The sequence below is a fragment of the Aethalodelphis obliquidens genome, unplaced genomic scaffold (genome assembly GCF_003676395.1).
Source record: "Aethalodelphis obliquidens isolate GAN/ISIS:26980383/991018 unplaced genomic scaffold, ASM367639v1 scaffold14, whole genome shotgun sequence".
Lineage (NCBI taxonomy): Eukaryota > Metazoa > Chordata > Mammalia > Artiodactyla > Delphinidae > Aethalodelphis > Aethalodelphis obliquidens.
This window is the reverse complement of record NW_020837958.1, coordinates 33,038,621-33,060,451: the sequence shown is the minus strand read 5'-3', so window position 1 is coordinate 33,060,451 and position 21,831 is coordinate 33,038,621. Positions and strand designations below refer to the sequence as shown.

The 21,831-nt window shown below is 43.4% G+C and overlaps 1 protein-coding gene across 12 annotated transcripts in view; it reads left to right on the top strand.

Annotated features, from left to right (window-relative positions):
* Positions 1-21,040, top strand: part of MICAL2 (microtubule associated monooxygenase, calponin and LIM domain containing 2) — a 219,427-nt gene extending 198,387 nt beyond the window's left edge. For 9 of the 12 annotated variants that reach the window (XM_027115361.1, XM_027115362.1, XM_027115364.1 and 6 more), the window contains 3 exons: positions 12,604-12,706; positions 17,244-17,317; positions 20,662-21,039. In XM_027115361.1, the coding sequence (XP_026971162.1) occupies positions 12,604-12,706; positions 17,244-17,317; positions 20,662-20,846 (362 nt within the window). In that variant the 3' untranslated portion in view covers positions 20,847-21,039. Of the gene's footprint in view, positions 1-12,603; positions 12,707-17,243; positions 17,318-20,661 lie in introns of all 12 variants that reach the window. The other 3 variants (XM_027115371.1, XM_027115360.1, XM_027115363.1) reach the window with 3 other exon arrangements.
* The last annotated feature ends 791 nt before the right edge of the window (positions 21,041-21,831 follow it).

Genomic DNA, 21,831 nt, shown 5'->3' with positions numbered 1-21,831 from the left:
GCCCCGGTCCGGGAGGATCCCACATGCCGCAGAGCGGCTGGGCCCGTGAGCCATGGCCACTGAGCCTGCGCATCTGGAGCCGGTGCTCCGCAATGGGAGAGGCCACAACAGTGAGAGGCCCATGTACCGCAAAAAAAAAAAAAAAAAAAAAAATCAGCTAGGGAAAACAAAGGGAGAAAAAATAATCAACCAAACAAAGCCCCCCACTCAATTCTAAATAGAAGTTTAAAAGCATTTTAAAAAAGATAAAAAGCACAAAGAAAGATGGTAGAAACAAATCTAAATATCTCAATAATAGTAGTGAAAGTTAACAAACAACAATACCCAATTATATGCTATTTAGCAGGCACATATAAAACATAACTAAATACAAGGTTTAAAGTAAAAAAAAAAAAAATTGGCAAGTATATACTAGCAAAATAAAGGTAGGGTAATTAAAAGCATATACCTTTAATACCAAAATCATGATTAGCAATAAACAGGGTCACTACATAATTTTAAAATGATCAACTCACCAAGAGGATATGACAGTTTTAAATGTTGTATGTATTAACCGTAATAGGCTCAAAATACATAAAACAAAAAAATGATAAAACGTCAGGGAGAAATTTCTACTATCATGGCAGGAGATTTTAGTACATCTCTCAATTAATGAGAGTCAAACGAAACATTACTATAAATTTGAACATTGCACTTAATAACTTTAATTTAATGGACATGCACCCCCAAATTAGAGAATGTATATTTTTTTCAAGTTTACATGATGATTTACAAAACTTGACCATATTAGTTCATAAAGTAAATCTCAGAGAAGCCATATTATACAGGCCACATTCTATACTACAATGTAATTAACTTAGAAATCAGTAACCAAAATGTATTTTTTAAAACCATGCATTTGGAAAGTAAAAATATACATTTCTCATGGATCAAAAAAACATCAAATTGATATTTTAAAAAATACTTGGAAATTTAAAATGTACTAAATATGAAAAGGAAAACCATAGATCAAAACTCATGAGATGCAGTGAAAATGGTCCTTAGAGGTATCGCCTTAAATACTGTTATTAGGAAAGAAGAAAGGCTTAAAATTAATGAGCTTAGTGTCCAACTTCATTTAGAAAATGAAAAACAAAATAAACTTAAAGAAAGAAGATAATAAATATATGAGCAGATATAAATAAAATAGAGAATAAAGATAAAACAGAGAGGATCAAGCAAGCCAAATGTTGGTTCACTGGAAAAGTTAATAAAAGACTAAAGCCTATCCTCTTAAATTGGTTTTTTAAAGTAAGAGAGAAGAAATAAATTAGGAATGAAAAGGGCAGACACAACCACAGATATAACAAAGATTCAAAAAGATAAAAGAATATAATGAACATTTAATCCAATTAATTTTAAAATTTGGCAATCTAAGGGTGACTTAACAATCATCATGTTAACAAACTAAAAGGGAAAACCACGTGGGCTTTTCAATAGAAGAAGAAAATATCATTTGACAAAATTCAACACTCATTTAGGATAAAAACTCTTACCAAAAAAAGAACTTTTTATTTTGCCTTCTTGAAGCTTAATTTTTTTTATTGTATAAGTTTTGATGTACAGCATTATATTTGATATCTGTATACACTATAGAGTTGTTACCACCACAAGTCTAGTTACCACCCATCACCATACAGTTGATTCCCTTCACCCATTTCACCCACCCCCTAACCCCTTCCTCTCAGAAAACGCTACTCTGATCTCTGTATCTATGACCTTGTTTTTGTTTTATTTTGTTTGTTCTTTTTTTTTTTAAATTCCACATATGAGTGAAATCATATGGTGTTTATCCTTCTCTGTGTGATCTTATTTCGCTTAGCATAATACCTTCCAGGTCTATCCGTGTTGTCACAAACAGCAGGATTTCATTCTTCTTTTGGCCAAGTAATATTCCATTGTGTACATATACCACATTTTCTTTATGCATTCATCTATTAGTGGACACTTAGGTTGTTTCCATATCTTGTCTATTGTAAATAATGAGGCAATGAACATAAGGCTGCATATATCTTTTCAATTTGGTGTTTTTGTGTTCTTAGGATAAATACCCAGAAGTAAAATTGCTGGGTCAGAACTTTCTTAATTTGAAGGATATCTTCCAAAACCCTGTAGCAAATACCATTGTTTAATGGTAAAATATCAGAAGCATTTCTTTTAAAATCTGTGAAAAAAGAGGATGCCTGCCATCACCTCTTCTATTCAGTATTGCACAGGAGACCCTACCCAGTACAGTAAGAAAAGGATAAAATGGCACAAGGTTTGGAAAGGAAGAAACAAACTTTTGTCATTTCCAGATGATAGAATTAACCACATGGAAACCCAAAGGAATGTACAGATAATTTTTTAAAATAATAAGAGCCTATATCATGTAATTGGAAATAAGATCAAAGTAGAAAAATCAATTGCATTTCCATATCTCAGCATTGGTTTCTAAAAAATGATATAACAAAGAAGATATTGCTTACATTAGCATAAAAACAGAAGGTGCCTAGGAATAAATCTAACAAAAAAAATGTGCACAACCTTTATGGAGCCAACTTTAATACTTTACTGAAAGCCACCAAAACACCCAAACATGAGACTCCCCTTGTGGTCCAGTGGTTGGGACTCCACACTTCCACTGCAGGGGGCGCGAATTCGATCCCTGGTCAGGGAACTAAGGTCCAGCATGCTGCATGGCGTGGCCAAAACGTTAAAAAACAAACAAAAACCCAAACATAATCTTATATATATGAAAACTTGATATAAGCCAGCAGTATCACTGCAGTTCACAGAAAGTAGGTGATTCTGGGACAACTGGTTTTCCATATAGGAAAGAAATAAAATTGAACCTTATCGTTAACCATATAATTTGGAAAATATATTTGCAACAAATGTAATCAATGTCATAAAAATTAAAGACTTTAATGTGAAAATGGCACTTGAAAAGTTAAGAATCTTTTTGACCTCAATTTGGTAGTCTATAGACCCCATAAAGGAAAGGAAAAGATAAGCCACTAATTTGGAAAATACATTCGCAACAAATATAACCAAAAAAGAAGAGCCACTAATTTGGAAAATATATTTGCAACAAATATAACAAATTTTCAGTATTCCAGAATATGTAAAGAATTCTTAAAGATCAATGAGACAGGCAAATAACTCCATATAAAAATAGACAAATGGCATAAATATACATTTCACAGAAGAATACTCATTAGTAATTAGGAAAATGCAAATTAAGACTACAGTGAGAAACTATTTTAAAAATTACCAAAACTTATAAAATCTAATACTAAGTATTTGGCAAGGGTGAGGAACAAAGGGAGCTCTTATTCAATGTTAGTGGGAGTGTAAACAGCCACAACTCTTTGGAAAACAATTTGGCTTTATGCTGTAAAGCTGAACGTTCGCATACCTACTGCTCAAGAATTTCATTCCTAAGTATATATTCCAGAGAAACTCTTGCCCACAAGGATCAGAAGACATATACAAGAATGTTCATAGCAGCATCATTCATAGTAGCAAACCGCTAAGAACAACCTAGATATCCATTAACAGGAAAATGGATAAATTGTAGAACAGTTAACTGTGGCACACACAACTGAATATTACATATACAGCAGTGAAAATGAATGAGCAGCATAGAGGCATTTTAGAAACATATAGAAAGAATTTAAAATGAGCAAGTTGCAGAGACCACATATAGTATGATATCATTTCAGTAAAATTCAAAGCAAGAAAAACTTTATGATGAATAGATATGTAGCTAAAAGCAAAACAAAACAAAAAGCTGTTTAATAAAGAAAGGACTAGAATTTTTGTTTTTCAGCTGCAGCCTCTGGCTCCCAGAATGGGGTCATGAGCTACCTTCCAGCATCCTGGCTTTGCCAAGACTGAATCAGGCCAGACCCCCAGTGCAGCTTTCTAAATTATCACCATCATGTGTAAGGAGCCTGTGGGAAGTCAACGTACCCAGAGCACTGGGTACAGAAGGCCTGGCTAGAGATTTAAATGAAATAGGCCCGTGGATGAGCACAGGATCTAAGAGCCGACCAGAGGCCAGAGAACAAGAGGCAGGGGCTGAAACCCAACCAGTCTGAGGCAGATGCTTGCACACTGCTACTGAGGATCCTGGCTGTAATCACTCTACTGCCGGTTCATGCTCCAGAACATCACTGAGGGTGTTGAGGGCATTGAGAGAATTGCAGCAAAAACCAAATTAGGACTTCTCATAGATTCTACGGGGGCAGGAAATCATGTCTAAAGAATTAGATAGTTGTGAACCAGAAAGCAACACAAGACCCAACATGGAAAAACAACACACCAATACACAATCAGAGAAGCATTCAGCGTTACCGACAAAAGGAAATGGTTAAAAAGCCACGACTTTAAAGAACGGATTGTTCATTTAGTCTGTTATTGGCCATTGAGAACAAAGTTATGGACCATTAAGTGCCATTCCCTCTAATGTAAGCAGGGACTAAGTGCTGTCAGGCTAGGTGATTTGAACTTGATTATGGGGGTTATAGAAGAATTTCAGTAGGGAGTGACAACGTTTGCTTTGCTTTTTTGAGAGCTCACTTAGGGACAAGTGGGTTGATTTACATGACTCCATTAATAACAAGTTTTTTGTTTGTTTGTTTGCGGTATGTGGGCCTCTCACTGTTGTGGCCTCTTCCGTTGCGGAGCACAGGCTCCGGACACACAGGCTCAGTGGCCATGGCTCACGGGCCCAGCCGCTCCGCGGCATGCGGGATCTTTGCGGACCGGGGCACGAACCCGTGTCCCTTGCATCGGCAGGCGGACTCCCAACCACTGCGCCACCAGGGAAGCCGTAACAAGTTGTTTTGTGTTGAGTTTTGACTACTTTATTTCACTTAAGCAAGTGGAATCCTTGCATTTTGCCTAGGAAAGAACATGATGTGAGGGCACAGGAGCAAAGGAAGAACCAGTCGACTGTGGTCACAAGCAGGGGTGGCAGCGAGGGTTAGGTAACTGGGCTATTCTGTTCACAGCCAGAGGCTGCTCGCTTCTGGCCGTGCCATTCTAGCTGCATCCTGGTTCCCAGATGTAGCAGTCACATCCCTGGCCTGGAAGGGCTTGCAGCTCACCAGCAGCCATGGGACCAGCTGGAGACATGGTTGAGTACACAGTCTGTGTAGGCACAGAGTCTCTAGTCTTCTTCCCAAGCAAGTGCTGATGATCCAGCCAGCCATGTGACCCTTCCGTTTACATGGAGACAAAAAATATATATAATTATTTAAGAGCTTTTATTAATCTCAAGTGAAGTTACCAGATAAAGTTTAGCCATATGTAACCAAGTCGGGGATTACACTCTAGTTGAGGTTTAAAGATATACAGCAAATACTCCACATGGAACTATAGAACTTGACACTGGAAGAAACAACAGCGTGGTAATGACAATGGTACAGTTTATTGAATGTTTACTATGTACCAGGCACCATGCTCAGCATTTTGCATGCATCATCTCACTTAATCTTCATAACCGATTTAGGAGGCAGCGACTATGATCACCCCCATTTTTCAAGAGAGGAGACTGAGGCAGAGAGATGTGAGGTTACTTGATCAAGGTCACACATTTGTAAGTGGGAGAGAAGGTCTGATCGATCTCAAAGCCCATGCCCACTGCCACTACACTCTACTGCATCTGCGGTGAGGGGCAATGCTGCTTGAGACTTCAGTAGGACCTGCAAGGAAGCTCTCTGGTGGGTAGCAGTGAGGTGATGGAAATCTCAGTACATTGCTGAGGTTGAGAGCAAGGCAAGCCTGGGAGAGGCACAAGCTGCCTGCATCCAATGCTTTGGGAAAGCAGATTCCCTAGAAATCTGCACTTGATTCCATGTTCAGAGATCCCCAAAAGTGATTTTGACTACTGAGGAAAGGAAGAGTCTAAAAAATAAACTGTAGGCTATAAAGTTGAAAATTATTCCACTCAAAAAAGTAAATTAAATTGATTGATTCAGTTCAACCTGTGTTTGTTGAGTACAGCATCAATACAAATCAATGAGGCTGCACAGGGAACCCTCTGAGGGACCAGATTTTAGAAGGACACACAAGAAAGATTGAAGAAGGGACATGCAAGGCAGGATAAAAGTCTGGCTTGAACCTGTAGGTGTAATGTAGCAAAGAGGCTGAGTCTGAAAAGCAACAACAAAAAATACTCTAAAGACGGCAAAACAATGCTGTTTCTTTTGGATTAAAAACAAGGCAAGGATAGACCCAGCACTGAAGCAGATGGTGTAATATTACATGATTGGGGAGAGGCAGGGTTTTCTACTCTCCGCTTTTGTTTTCTTAATCAAGGAAAATGGTCCTCCATCTAGAAATGTTAAGCAAATATCTAGATGAGGAAATTGAATCTGGATAGGTGAGAAAAATGGGAGAGCAATGAATTCAGGTTTCTAAGCCCGGGTGAAAGATGATACGTACATACAGAGAGTAGTGTCTTTGATGTGGCCTTACTAAATCAGAATTTGTTGATTGACTGAGTTAACCCCCTGGTGTTGAAATAAGTTGCAGATATACCTCAGTCTTTGAAGACTCAGGAAGAATTCCTGGACCAAAAAACTAGTGATGAGTACATTTTCTACTTTCATATGAGAAAGAAACATGAGTCCTGATCCTTGTCAAAATTCTAGAAAGGATTGTTAAAGAAATTGTGAATATTGAGAAAGAAATTTAGAGATTACTAAGGAATCACTGGTGTTTACTTAGAAGCTTTGGAAAACAAATGTCATTTCCTTTTCTGGGTGGTGTTGTGAGGTTTGGCATGCCAATGGACAAAGCAGGCTTTGTGAAGCTTGGTTTCAGGAAATTATTTTGTTATTAAAGTTTCTTATAAGAGCCTAGTGGACAAGATACAGAAATGTGGACTGGATGGTACCAGTTGGGTGCCATGCATTTAAAGTTTATAGAACAGGCTCACCCAAAGGTCTCTAATGGGCTAGATGGCTCTGTTCTTGGTCTAGTCCTATCTGACGTTTTGTCTTTCAATATAGCGTAAAGGTACAGGATGCCCTTTTTTATCGATTCCACAGAAATCCCGAATCTAGGAGAAATGTGTCAGATGGAGAAAATATCCCAAAGATTTCCCCTTGATGGAACAAAATAAACAAGATGATCATTAACAAGACACACATAAAGTCTTGAATTAGGTCTAGAAAAAGATCAGTTGCACAAGTAGAACATAAAGTCCTCAGACTTCACCACCCCTGCTGTGGAAAGACCAGATTCCACTGCAAGTTAGGAAGAGCCAGGTGAAGATGCTGCTGCTAAAAGGACTTCTGCAATCCCAGGGCACAGGGTGAAGGTGCAAGGGCGTCTCTCCGCTCTGGGTTGTTTGATTCTGGACTCTCCTTGAGATGTGTCCTGGGAAATTAGAGGGCAAACAGAGTGGGTAGCTCTTTTATGACAAAATGATAAATGACCTGGAGGTACTGACGAAATAAGAACACTTCAGTGTATCATGAGACCTGCCTTCAAACATCTGAATGTCTTTCATAAAAATGTAGAGTTACTGTTCTCTATTTTCCTGGAGAGGGCACAGTTGGACTCACTGGCTTGCAGCCAACCCATCAAAGATCAAAAGAAAGAAGTTTTCAATACTTAAGAGTACACAGCCCTGCAGTGGGCTTCTTGGACAGCGGGGAATTCTACCATCCTTGGAGAATTATAGTAGAATCTGGGGTGGGAGGGAGGTAGAGGGAATTCCTATGTGCCTCCATGGCTGGGAGAGATGACCCCTAAGTGTTCTCCCATCATGTATATGATTTGAATAATGACTGTTACCATTTATTGAGCTTAAACTAAGTGGCAGGGCTGGGCTAAGGTCTTTGTGTGTGCGATCCCACTGCATTTTTTTTTTTTTTTTTTTTTTTTAGTGGTACACGGGCCTCTCACTGTTGTGGCCTCTCCCGTTGCGGAGCACAGGCTCTGGACGTGCAGGCTCAGCGGCCATGTCTCATGGGCCCAGCCGCTCCGCGGCATGTGGGATCTTCCCAGACCGGGGCACGAACCCGTGTCCCCTGCATCGGCAGACGGACTCTCAACCACTGCGCCACCAGGGAAGCCCTCCACTGCATCTTTATAACAAATGAGGAGACTGAGGCTCAGGGAGGCTATTAAGAGCTTAAGCCCGCACAGTGATAGGTCAGAGAATGGAATTTTGATCCCAAACCTGAGTTTAAAGTATAGGCTCTTAATTTCTATGTTATATATGATCTCCAGTCTATATACTTCATTCTTTCATTCAGCAACTATGCCCTGGAATGCCTTGTTCTTCACCTCCTCCTGCCTCTCACTCATCCACTTAAGCTGAGCTCACCTACTGTCTCCTCTCTGAGGTTTCCCCACTTCCTCCACACAAGATGAATTGCTTCCCTCCTGTGTTGCATGGCAGGGGGCACATTGTGTCCTATTTTCCTGTGCAGTGTTGGTTTTCCTACTGGAGTGCAAGCTCCCAGTTTCCTGAACAGCTGGAACCAGTGCTTATTCATCCCTGTCCCTCAGCACCACAAACAATGCTCAGAAGACGGTGGTACTCAACAGGTTTATCAGTTAGTCCATTCATCCATCCAGTCATTCATTCAAGAAACCTAAGAAAGAATAACATCTTCTTTCTTTCTTTTTTTTATTGGAGTATAATTGCTTTACAATGTTGTGTTAGTTTCTGCTGTACAATGAAGTGAATCAGCTATATGTATACATCTATCCCCTCCCTCTTGGACCTCCCTCCCACCCCACCCCACCATCCTACCCATCTAGATCATCACAGAGCACCCAGCTGAGCTTCCTGTGCTTTATAGCTTATTCCCACTGGCTATCTATAAGGAGGCAAGAACTTACAATGGAGAAAAGACAGCCTCTTCAATAAGTGGTACTGGGAAAACTGGATGGCTACATGTAAAAGAATGAAATTAGAACACTACCTAACACCATACACAAAAATAGACTCAAAATGGATTAAAGACCTAAATGTAAGACCGGACACTATAAAACTCTTAGAGGAAAACAAGGAAAAACATTCTTTGACATAAACCACAGCAAGATCTTTTTTGACCCACCTCCTAGAAAAATGAAAATAAAAACAAAAATGAACAAATGGGACCTAATGAAAAAAACTTTGCACAGCAAAGGAAACCATAAACAAGATGAAAAGACAACCTTCAGAATGGGAGAAAATATTTGCAAACGAAGCAACAGACAAAGAACTAATCTCCAAAATATACAAATGGCTCATGGAGTTCAATATTAAAAAAACAAACAACCCAATTTAAAAATGGGCAGAAGACCTAAATAGACATTTCTCCAGAGAAGATGTACAGATGGCCAAGAGGCATAAGAAAAGCTGCTCAACATCACTAATTATTAGAGAAATGCAAATCAAACCTACAATGAGGTATCACCTCACACCAGTCAGAATGGCCATCATCAAAAAATCTACACACAATAAATGCTGGAGAGGGTATGGAGAGAAGGGAACCTTTTCACACTGTTGGTGGGAATGTAAATTGATACAGCCACCATGGAGAACAGTATGGAGGTTCCTTAAAAAACTAAAAATAGAACTAACATATGACCCAGCAATCCCACTACTGGGCATATACCCTGAGAAAACCATAATTCAAAAGGATACACATACCCCAATATTCATTGCAGCACTATTTACAATAGCCAGGACATGGAAACAACCTAAATGTCCAACAACAGATGAATGGATGAAGAAGATGTGGCACATATATACAATGGAATGTTACTCAGCCATAAAAAGGAATGAAACTGGGTCATTTGTAGAGATGTGGATGGACCTAGAGTCTGTCATACAGAGTGAAGTAAGCCAGAAAGAGAAAAACAAATATCGTATATTAACACATATATGTGGAATTTAGAAAAATGGTACAGATGAACCTATTTGCAGGGCAGGAATAGAGGCGTAGACGGTAGAGAATGGACATGTGGACACAGAGGGAGAAGGGGAGGGTGGGACGAATTGGGAGATTAGGATGGACATACATACACTACCATTCGTAAAATAGATAGCTAGTGGGAACAAGCTATAAAGCACAGGAAGCTCAACTTGGTGCTCCGTAACATCTTATTTATCTCTCTCCCCCTTTTAATCCTTCCTGCATAAAACTCCAGGTATCATTCTCCTACTCAACCACCTTCAGTGTCCCTTTGTATCTACAGCATTAAGTACAAGAGCCTTAGCATGGCTAAGGGGCCTCTATTATATGTAGATTTTCATACCCTCAAAGATCTCATCATCCTCCCCTCCATGTCCCCTTAGCCCTTCCTGATCTCTCTCTCCACCATCTTCTATCCTATCCCCTAGTCTTTGATCATATTGTTCCCTCTTCTTGGAATATCCTCTCCCACCCTCATTATTTCCTCTCAAAGTGTTATCCATTCTTCAACGTCCCAGTTCAAACATCGCCTCCTCTGGGGAAGCCCACCCTCACACCCTGACCAGGAAAAGCCTCCCTTCTCTGTATTCCCAGTCCTTTTTTGCTGCTTTGTTGTTGTGACAGTTTTCTGATATTCTACTTTACTTTAGCTTTTTGGTCCATCTGATCCAAAAGATTATCTAACAATACCCTTTTCAGCAGGAACTATGCCTTACTATCTCCAGAATTCTTGTGATATGTGGCTTTATCTATCACTGTATCCCCAGTACCTAAGGCAATACCTGACATCTGTTCCATAAATAGGTGTTATTGAATGGATGGATGGATGGATGAATGAATTCATCAGAAGTTCTGCATTGTAGCATCAGTTTGCACATTAACTAAATATATAATTTGTGACATTTCATATCAATTGCTCTGGACCCCAGTTTCCATATCAATAAAAGGGTGTTCAAGGAGTCAGGGAGAAAGGGTACTCATTTTTATGGATGACTTTGCTGTGTGCAAGGCAATGTGCTAGGGGCGTTATTTACCTTACAGGCCTAAGGGAGGGAGGGAGGGATGAGGATAGGGGAGGGGTATACAAGCAGTGAAGAGTATGGGCTTAGGATAAGGCTTCCTTGAACTCAAGCCCTAGCTCTGCTACTTACTAAATGTGAGCTTGGGCAAGTTATTCTAATCTTTTAAACCTCTGTTTCTTCAGCCATCAAGTGGTTGAAGAAACCACTTGATAATAAGAGAACCTACTGGTGAGTTTGTTGTGAGGAGTTGAGTATAAGGTACTTAGCCCATCGACTGGCACGTAATCCTGAATTATAAACAGCAGCTCATTATTATCATTCGATTACTTGTGTGTCTTCTTGTTCAGTTTACCCCATGAAGAAGCAGAGCCCCTGAGAGGTTAAACTACTTGCCCAAGGTCACATCTTCTGTCTGCCCTGTTTCCCTCTCCACCTATGGGACCCTTCAGGATAAATCCTTCGAGAATGGCCATGAGCTTTGCAACACAGCCTGTGTTCCCATTTCAGGGTGAAATACTAGAAAGCCACCCCATGTTGCTGCTTCTCAAACATGCCCAGATTTTAGCATTTTATTATCTAAACATTTAGCATCTAACACTGAATATCTAAAAGCAGGGTCAATTTTCTCATGGTTATTCTTCTGTTTAATAAAGGAAGAAAGGTCATAATCTAAGTTATAAGAGTGAACAGATATAACTTTTTCCCTATGAGATTCAAAGCTAATACCTTTTTCTCCCCCATCATTTGGCTTTGTGCAAAAATTCAAAATGCCAATTACTGCTCCTCTGTGACTAAATGAAGTGTGAGCTTCCCTGCCCCATAAAGGGAGCCACACCCTACCTGGACACTCAGTAGGCATTTGATTCAGAAGAAGAGAAGAAGATAGTAACCATCAGGGTTACTAGGGTTTTCTGTGATGGAGGATGTGATGCACAAATGTGTAGAAGTTTTTTTTTTCTTTAAATAAATTATTTTATTTTATTTATTTATTGTTTCTGGCTGCGTTGAGTCTTCGTTGCTGCACGTGGGCTTTCTCTGGTTGCAGTGAGCGGGGGCTATTCTTCGTTGAGGTTCGCGGGCTTCTCATTGTGGTGGCTTCTCTTGTTGTGGAGAATGGGCTCTAGGTGCTGCATGGCCTTCAGTAGCTGTGGCTCATAGGCTCAGTAGTTGTGGCTCGTGGCTCTAGAGCACAGGCTCAGTCGTTGTGGCGCACGGGCTTAGCTACTCCGTGGCCTGTGGGATCTTCCTGGACCAGGGATCTAACCCGTGTCCCCTGCACTGGCAGGCAGACTCTCAACCACTGCGCCACCAGGGAAGCCCTGCATAGAAGTTTTGTGGAGGACATACAGGTAGGCAGGAGAGGGATCGTTAGTGGCAGGCCGTTGTCCAGGGTATATGGCTCATGGAGCTGAAGTATTCATGCCCTACATGTCCAGGAGGACCTCCCCCAGAGCACGCACAGGTGGGTTTTATTTGTCATGTCCATGATCTCGAGGCATCAACAAGCCGTCAGCGGGCTGCGCCTGCAGAGCCCTTTTTGCTACAAACATGGCCCCCTGAAGTAGCTCCGAAGCAGTTTGATCGTGGGAAGAGAAATGCCAATCTAACCCATTTGCCGTTGATTTCTTAAGCAGATTCAGGCACACAGGATGAAGCACAGCTTTTGCAGGAATGGTTTAAGCTGGTTCTGGAGAAGAATAAATTAATGCGATATGAGTCGGAGTTACTGATCATGTAAGTAAGGCAACACAGATAACAGCGAGGCCTAAAAGCAAAGAGGGCGGGAGTGGGGTGGCCCACCCTCCTGGGTTGACGTCTCAGGATTTTTTCTTCTTGTGCATACAGAATTGTGATTGAGACAAATTGACATTTGATGTCTTGCATATCATGCTGGCATTAGTGCAGAGAATCTCCAATTGTCTGTTCTCTGCTGTGGAGTCCTATGGCTAAAATGATTTCAGGTAATGGGTCTGGAGCTGGAGGGCATTTGGATAAGACACTTTCAATCCATCCCTGTCCCCCACACCAGGGGGGACCCACTTGCAGTCACACACCTGCAGTGGGGAAGCATGTGTCTGGCTTCTGTGTGTGAATCATGGGAAGGGCTTGCTGAAATCGCCTGACCACTTCCTTGAGGCTTTAATGGATTGAAGGTGGAGATCGGTCTGGCTGTCCTCTGAATGAGAGGTTGCAGTCTGGCTGGGAGATCAGAAAGTAGAGACGGATCTTACCGTCCTCTGAAAATGTTGAAGGTCATTCTACCTGTCACCATTCTGGAGGGAAAGGAAGTAACATTTAATATAAACTGACTAAGCACTACAAGTTGTACTGGGTGCTTTCACTTATGCTGTCTTATTTCATTTTCACCCCAACCTTGAGAGTTAATTTTGGGAGTCTTTGAAGGGGTCTAATAAAATTCTTTTCCTCTTCTCTGCCTGGGTTCTGAGCCGGGTGAGAAATAAGACAATTGGTTCAACAGTTGACCCAGAATATCAAAATAAAGTGTTTATTACTGATTATGGCTAGCTCGGCTAAATATGAGAGCCCAAGTGGGCTTGCTAACTATATTCATTTCCTAGGGCTGGACTAATATATTATCACGAACGGGGTGGCTTACAATAAGAGAAATGTATTCTCTCTCAGTTCTGGAAGACAGTCTGAAATCGAGGTGTCAGGAAGGCCATGCTCCCTTCGCGGCCTCTGGGGGAGAAATCTTCCTTGCCTTTTCCAGCGTCAGGTGCCTCCAGGCATCCCTTGGCTTGTGACCGCATCACTCCAATCTCTCCCTCTGTCTTCATGCAGCCTTCTTTCTCTGTGTGTCCATGTCTTCTCTTCTGTCTCTTGTAAGGACACTTGTCGCTGGGTTTAGAGCCCACTGGCATAATCCAGAATATTCTTTTCTCAAGGTTCTTAACTTAATTACATCCACAAAGACCCTTTTTCAAATAAGGTCACTTTCAAAGGTTCCAGGGGTTAGGATGTGGACATATCTTTTGGGAGTTCACCATGCAACTTACTATACTACCCAACCCCAGAATTAGACACACTCATCTGTCACAAAAGGTAGTGAATCACTTGCTTCTTGGGGGTAAGGCTTTTACCCTAGACCAGTGGGTCTCACCTGGGGGCAACTTCCATCTCACTTCCTCCTTCCAGGGATATTTGGCAATGTCTGAAGACATTTTTGTCTATCTCAACTGGGAGGTGCTAGTGATATCTAGTGCGGAGAGGCCAAGGGTGCTACTGAACATTCTACAACGCACAGGGCACCCCGCTTCCCTCACCAACAAAGCATTACCCAGCCCAAAATGTCAGTAGTGTCAAGATTGAGAAATCTTGCCCTAGACCCATAGCAAGGCTCAGCGTAACAGAGAACACATGTTTGCTGCAGGCAGGCTGATCCCCAGGGAGAAAGGGTGTGAGCTGAGTTCCCCTAGTCTGTTCTTCCCAAATTCACCTTCCCTGGGGTGAGAGTGAGCATAAGCATGAAAGTGGAGAGAAGAAGCCAGGAATTATACTCCTTGAGCTCCACTGACATGAAGGAAACGCCAGGAATGGGGAAGAAGGGCTCATCTGTAGCAATTACTTTTATTATTACTATTTTTTAAAATTGATGTACATGCTGAGACTCAAAACAACTAAGTAATTTGTCCATCTCTGCCTGACTACAAAGCCCTTTTTATACAACTGTATCGTCTGCCTTTGGTCCAGGTGTGAATTATAAAGTTCATCGACAAAAAAGTATCAAGCACATTCCATGTGCTAGGAAATGTGCTGGGTACTGTGGAAGTAGAGATGAGTCAGGCCATAGTCCCTATCTTCGAGGTTTCAGGGGAGACAGACACGCAAGCACACAGCATGAGAGGACTGAGAAAACATAGCAAGCGCTCCATGGAGGTTTGTAGGAGGAGCAGTCAGTGCACAGGCCCTGCCGGCAAAGGTCAGGTGGGTGGTGACTGCTCGGTGACTGTGGTCACTCCTTGGTACGCTGTCAGAGGGAACCTTCTCCTCCACCAGAGGCCAAGGAGGAGAACTCGGATGTGTGAGCTAGACAAAGGCAGGTGGGAACTCTGGTAAAGGATAGGTTTTAGTTTGGAGAAAGACCTGCCTGAACTAGGAGAAACGTCTTACACTGGTGTGTCATTTTGGGTCCCTTGGGAAAGCAGGTGCCACGACAGAATTAGAAGTACAAGAGATGTATTGGGAGAAAGGAGAAAGGGAGTGGGAGTGAGAGGGAAGTCTTCAGACTCCATGCAGTCCTGACATCTGTAAAAGGAGAGGGGAGGGAATGAGAATTGGCAGGAGGAACGTCAGACCGCAGTGCAGCCCTGAGCCAGGCGAAGGGAGCCCCAGAGCAAAGCCTGCCCGTCCGAGGAGTCCGAAGTGGGGCAGAAATGGCCCAGCTCCAGCACCGCCACTGTGCTCGCTCGCTGGCTGGAGCTGCTCAGGGACAGTGTGGCCTCAGCACAGCAGTGAAGTGGATTCTGCCACAGCAGTCAGCTCACTACACACTACACTCCTTCCAGAGTTCTCTCTTAAAGGAAGATCTGAGTGGTGCGTTTCCACTGGCTACCAGAGCGGGCCAAGGGAAGTTGAGTGTCAATAACAAAAGGGAGAGTATTGAACAAAGCATGGACCTTGGCCCACGTAATAGTAGAAGGAGTAAAAATGACAGCGACAACAGGGTATAGTAAGTGACCCAAGGCTATAGCAGATACACATGTAGCCTGCAGGTGGGGCTGCAAGGGAAGGCCCCCCCCTCCACGTCAAACCCAGGGACCTAGACTCAGCGCTCACCCTCTTCAGTGTCTCTGTAGCATTGGACACCCTTGATCTCTCTCTTCTCTCCTGAAACTTTCCTCTCTTGGCTTCTGTGATGCTGCATTTCTTGTTTACCCTTCCAACCTTTTGCTCGCTTCTTCCCTGGCTCTACCTCTTTTGTTTAGCTTCTAAATGTAGGTGTTCCCAAGGTCCTGTCTTCAAACCCTTTTTTCCTCTATAGCAGGGGTCCCCAACCCCCGGGCTGTGATCGGTACTGGTCCATGGCCTGTTAGGAACCGGGCTGCACTGCACAGCAGGAGGTGAACAGTGGGTGAGCGAGCGAAGCTTCATCTGCCGCTCCCCATCACTCCCCATCGCTCCCCATTGCTCCCCACCGCTCCCCATCGCTTGCATTACCGCCTGAACCTTCCCCCCCTCCCCCGGCCCCCACTCCCGTCCGTGGAAAACTTGTCTTCCACGAAACTGGTCCCTGGTGCCAAAAAGTTTGGGAACCGCTGCTCTGTAGCCTCCCTTTTAGAGATTACGTGGCTTCACCTATCACCTCTGACCCCTGCCTCATCCATTTGTGGTCCTCATTTCTCCTGAGAACGCCAGACCTGCACTCCCAAAGGTTTGCAGAACCTCCACATTACCACATGGCCCAGCTTGTGGGAAGCTTACACACATACTCTGACATACATGGGCTATCCCCAGCCATGGAAAGGTCATGAAGTTCTGTCTGAGCTTCACCGAAAGCTAACTTCACTTCTTGACTTTGCTGTTCTGTCGGTGGACACACTGAGCCCCCAGCACTCCGGCTTGACTCCTCCAGAACATCGCTGATTCTTCTTCCCACGTCAGTTACAACCAGATGGGTAGTTGTCTAGTATTCTGCCTCCACCCGGACAGAATGTCTCACTCCTCTTTCCTCCTTGTTTACCACAGTCAGAGATCTGGGAGTTGTTAGAGGTGATACTTGAAGTCACGTTGCCCCTAAAAGAGAGGAGAGCTTCAGATTGTCATTGCTTCTACTGTTCTAGTCATTTCTTCACAATCCAGTCCTGGGTGGCCTTCCAAAAGCTTGCTGAGAGCACATTACAACTCCCCATCATCTCTTGAGTCCAGCATATCTCAGCAGCAGTAGCAGCAGCAAAACTTTCAGTTTTGAGATATTCCAAGACCCCAGTGGTTTTTTTTGCGTTACGTGGGCCTCTCACTGTTGTGGCCTCCCCCATTGCGGAGCACAGGCTCCGGACGTGCAGGCCCAGCAGCCATGGCTCCCGGGCCCAGCCGCTCCACGGCATGTGGGATCTTCCCGGACCGGGGCACGAACCCATGTCCCCTGCATCGGCAGGCGGACCCTCAACCACTGCGCCACCAGGGAAGCCCCCAAGACCCCAGTTTTAATAAAGAAAAAAGAATGCAGTTGCTATGGTCAATGGGTTTGTTAGTCAATATTTCTACACAGATCTCCAGTATTTACAAAGTTTGAACATTCTCTCATCCCCAGGGCCCGAGAACTAGAATTAGAAGATCATCAAAGCAGACTGGAGCAGAAATTAAGAGAAAAAATGCTCAAGGAGGGTGAGTATGGTGATATGTCTGGGGCCTTTGTTAAAGACGTTTTCCCCCATGAAGACACGTGACCAGAACATGCTGCACATTGCAGAGTGGAGCGCTCTTCCTGCCTTGTGTCACCAGCCTGGAAGTCAGAGGGGGCACAAAGCCAGCCTTCCTCTGCCCCCACCAGAGCACAGCAGGTCCTTCTTAGCTTCATTCACTGGGGCCGCGAGAGCAGCATTTAGCTCCATCCCATGTGCTAATAGGAACAAAGTCATTCAGTCACGCATTCATTCACTTATCCATCCATTCATTTAACAAATATTTGTTGAGAATCTAGAGTGGGCCTGGCAGATGGAGAAGAGCAACCCTGCCCTGTGGCCTCACTCGGGAGACTGACACCCAGACCAGTAGTTATGACACAGTGAGATGAGGGTCATGACTTACGTGCTTTGGGAGCACAGAAGAAGGCAGGCCTGGTTCTGCCAGGCACTGGGGAATGGAAAGGAAGCATCCTTCCCACCACGGGCTGGGCCAGGGCATCACACATGAGAAAATTATTTTCACCATGAAGGAGGGAGAGTTGAAATAAACTTAATTGACACCATATACTGATTTATGCATTCATAGGCTCCAGCCTGCGAGGCATATTCACTCTGTTCTGTGCCTGTATGTTTGGGGGGCCAGATCCGTGCATGGCTTTCCTACATTTAGACCTAAGTCTGAAAGAGCAAGTTAAATCATTTCTGTATACCTCATGGACCGAACATTGCACCTACCTATGGGTTACCTGCTTCAGAGCAAGCCCTTAGTAAATATGAGACATTTTCATCATGATCGTTCTTATTTAGGTATTTTATCCCCATTTTACAGATTAGAAAACCGAGTCCCTGAGAACTTAAAAAGCATGCTCAACGTAAATGATGGGTCTAAGACTTGGGAACAGATCATCACAGACTTGGGGGTCTCCTGTTCTTTTTCACATAGTAGTGTTTGTAGATTGTTTCTTTATAGCAGTAGAAAACTATTTCTAACAAAATCCTTAGAGAACTGCTCTGTACAGAATGGATAAAAGTGGCATACATCATCTTTTATTCGTCCAAAGGGGCTCAGATGGTTCCATCATTGACAAACCAAAACTGAGAGAGGAATTTTAATTTTTTTGTGTTGATAATCAAATAAGGGGCATGAATACTGAAGTGTACCTAAATTAACAAACCGTACAATATAACTAATATCTCACTTACACATCTCATAAAAATTTTAATTTGCTCCATATCAGGGTGGTAAAATACATACCACCAAAGACTCCATTAGTCACTTTTGAATCTTTTTTTTTTAAAAATTCTTACTAAAGAATGATGGTCATACATCTTCTCACTCTTCTGGGGTGTACAAAAAAATATGGCTTCTTCATTTTGCCTTGTCATCTTGCACGAAACCTTCATACCACTAGTTATCAAGAAGAAAAGGAAGGCAGGAAGGAAGGGAGGAAGGAAGGAAGGGAGGAAGGGAGGGAGGGAGGGAGGGAGGGAGAGAGGGAGGGAGGGGGGAGGGGGAGGAGGGGGGAGGGAGGGAGGGAGGGAGGGAGGGAGGGAGGAAAGGAAACTTTTTTTATCCCTCTCTGGTAAACTTAGTCTGCTGCAATAATTTAGGCTGATGCCATCCCTCTAGGAAATGCTCAGTCTTTGGGGGATGAAAATGTTCAGTCTTGCAGATTGCCACCCCTTGCATCTGCTTGATTCTTAAGGTGACCTCCAGGTAATGGCGAGAGGCGGGTTTGTGTGACTTGACAGCACTGGAAGTCTGTGTGGGTTTCTCTGACTCACTGACTCCCACATAGCTGTCTCCTGTCATCAGGCCGTCACTGTCTCTGCTGGCATTTGCAGCCAAGGTGTGTGGCTGGCCTGACCCATAGCCTGGCCATTCTCTTAGCGTGCCTGGAGCCTCACTCCTGGCCTCGCTCAGCCTCACCTCAGCACATCCTCCACTCAGCCTGGCCAGACAGTCTCCACTGTGAGGCCACTCCATCCCTCATCATGGGGAGCCCCATGGCAGGCCCAGTGGCCGTCTACCTTTGCACCTCTGGGGCAAGTGGACATTTCTAGGCTCTACCAATGTGTGCCACACACAGCAGATCAAGATCTGGGGAGCCACACCCAGACCCCTCTTCTCTGCTCAGCCATGAAGTTCTACCTGTTCCACGTTTACACACAGGGCGCCTTTCCAGCTGGCCTCTTCCCAGAGTTCCAAGCAAGGGGCAGGGCAAGAGTCCCTCAGCCCCCCAGTGCTCCCATCAAATGATGTGACATTCCCTGCCTCTTTGGGGGCTTCCAAGGCCCAGAACGGAGAGACTGGAGCCCAGGGCCCTCACCTTTATCTTCTCCGGCCTCTCTCTCCTCCCTCCCATCAAACATGAGCTGCAAAGAGAACGGTGCCTCTTTATTTCCCTTTTGTCATATGTACCTTATTCCTGACACTGTTCTCAGACCTCAGCCTGATGCAAGAGACAGTGGTACCATCTCTGCTCTGGTATCCGGCCCCCCACCTAGTCCCAGTGTGTTAAGTAGGAAGAGCTAACAGAATTTATAGAGTCTTCTCCCAAGGCAATAATCTGGTTGACAAGATTTAAAACCTGCCTTTAAAATCCTATTTTGAGTGTCAGAAAGTCATTACTACCTGTTCCTTACTCTTTTCCTTCCTTTTATAAAAATCTTGTCTCCCTGAGGCAATCGAATGTCTCGGGCCAATTAGGAAGAAGGTCATGTACTCAGGGAGAAGCATAGTCACAGTGTGGAAACATCCTCCTAGCGGCCAGCCATAACCTCACTTGGCTGCCGCCTGGTCTCTATTCAAAGGCTGCAATTTGTCATTAACTACAAATGAAAAAAGGATTCTCATCATTGAAATAGCTTCCACTGACGCGGATGGTTTACTGAGAAACTTTTCTCACAGATCGCTTTGCTCAGACATGTTTAGGGGAAACCGCCTTTGTGTTGCCTTGTTGGTTTCTTTTTTGTGAGGGGAGGACAGGTTGGAGGGCTTGGCAGGACTTGGCTGGTATTAACTTCTTTTTCTCACAAAGGGGTTTTCCCTGTCACTTTATATAGAGTCTCAAGATGAAAACCGAGCTGACAGCAGCACAAAGCACCCACCTTTCTAATCTGTGACTTGGAGGGCAGGTCCCTGGTGTTAAATTCATTTCCTTGTTTTCTCCATGGAAATTAAAGGGCAGAACAAGTCCAGAACAGTCAAGAATGCCCGTGCCAAAAGTTCTCCTGGGGTCAAATCTTACCTGAAGTCCAATGTGGGTGTTTTAGTTTGTTCTTATTTTTTACTTATTTTTATTTGTTTGTTTGTTTCTGTAGAGAGCCAGAAAGATGAGAATGATCTGAATGAGGAGCAAGAAATACTCACCGAGATGATGCAAGTAATTGAGCAAAGGGACAAACTGGTGGATTCCTTAGAGGAACAACGCGTACAAGAAAAGGCTGAAGACCAGCGCTTTGAAAGCTTCATATTCTCCAGGGGCTGTCAGCTGAGCAGGACATGAGGAAGCCCCACAGGGAGCAAGCCGAGGACCAGATCAGGCCAAGCACCCTTCACTCTCTTCTTCTTCCTTTCACAGGATATGTCAGACCTGGAACGTAACTTATACCATGCTGCAATATATATATATATTTTTTGCGGTACGTGGGCCTCTCACTGTTGTGGCCTCTCCTGTTGCGGAGCACAGGCTCCGGACGCGCAGGCTCAGCGGCCATGGCTCACGGGCCCAGCCGCTCCGCGGCATTTGGGATCTTCCCGGACCGGGGCACGAACCCGTGTCCCCTGCATCGGCAGGCGGACTCCCAACCACTGCGCCACCAGGGAAGCCCCCCTGCAATATTTTTAAAAGAATTTAAGATCCTCTCATATGTACTCCAGCTGCCCAAGATCCTTCCAGGGATTATAATGAAGAAAATACAAAGACTCTTTTGAAATTGGCAGTCACCTTCAGTGGGTCTCTTAAATTGGATGTGACCGTGACAGATGATCAGCATTGTTTTCCGTAGAAAGTGACACAGAGATTGATTTTCCTGCTGCTTTCATCATTTTCCCTTCCCAAATTCATTGAGTTACACATCTAAAGATTTTTAAGAAGCTGCCTTTTCATTAATATATCCATATTTGCCTTTTTTTGCATGGATGACCGGTTTCCAAATGTCAGAAAGAAGCAGCCGCAGTTTAAAGATTAGGTTAATATTTAAATTGTGTTTCCAGAGAAAGAGAAGAAACCTTGAGATTACTGATTACATAAAGCAAATAATTCATATAGCAGGTGTTAATTCAATCCAGGGTGAATTTAATTTACCAGGTGTAGTTATAAGCCTTAATATAATATACATAAGCAATGAGAGTTTAATAGAACATTTGAGCCTTAATTTTATTTAAAAAAAAAAAGAAGGAAAAAAGGAAATAAAACTTTGACTTCATACCAGCAGGACTGTTAGTTAACACCAAATGCTGTTGGCTTAGAAAAGCTTTTTTTTTTCCCC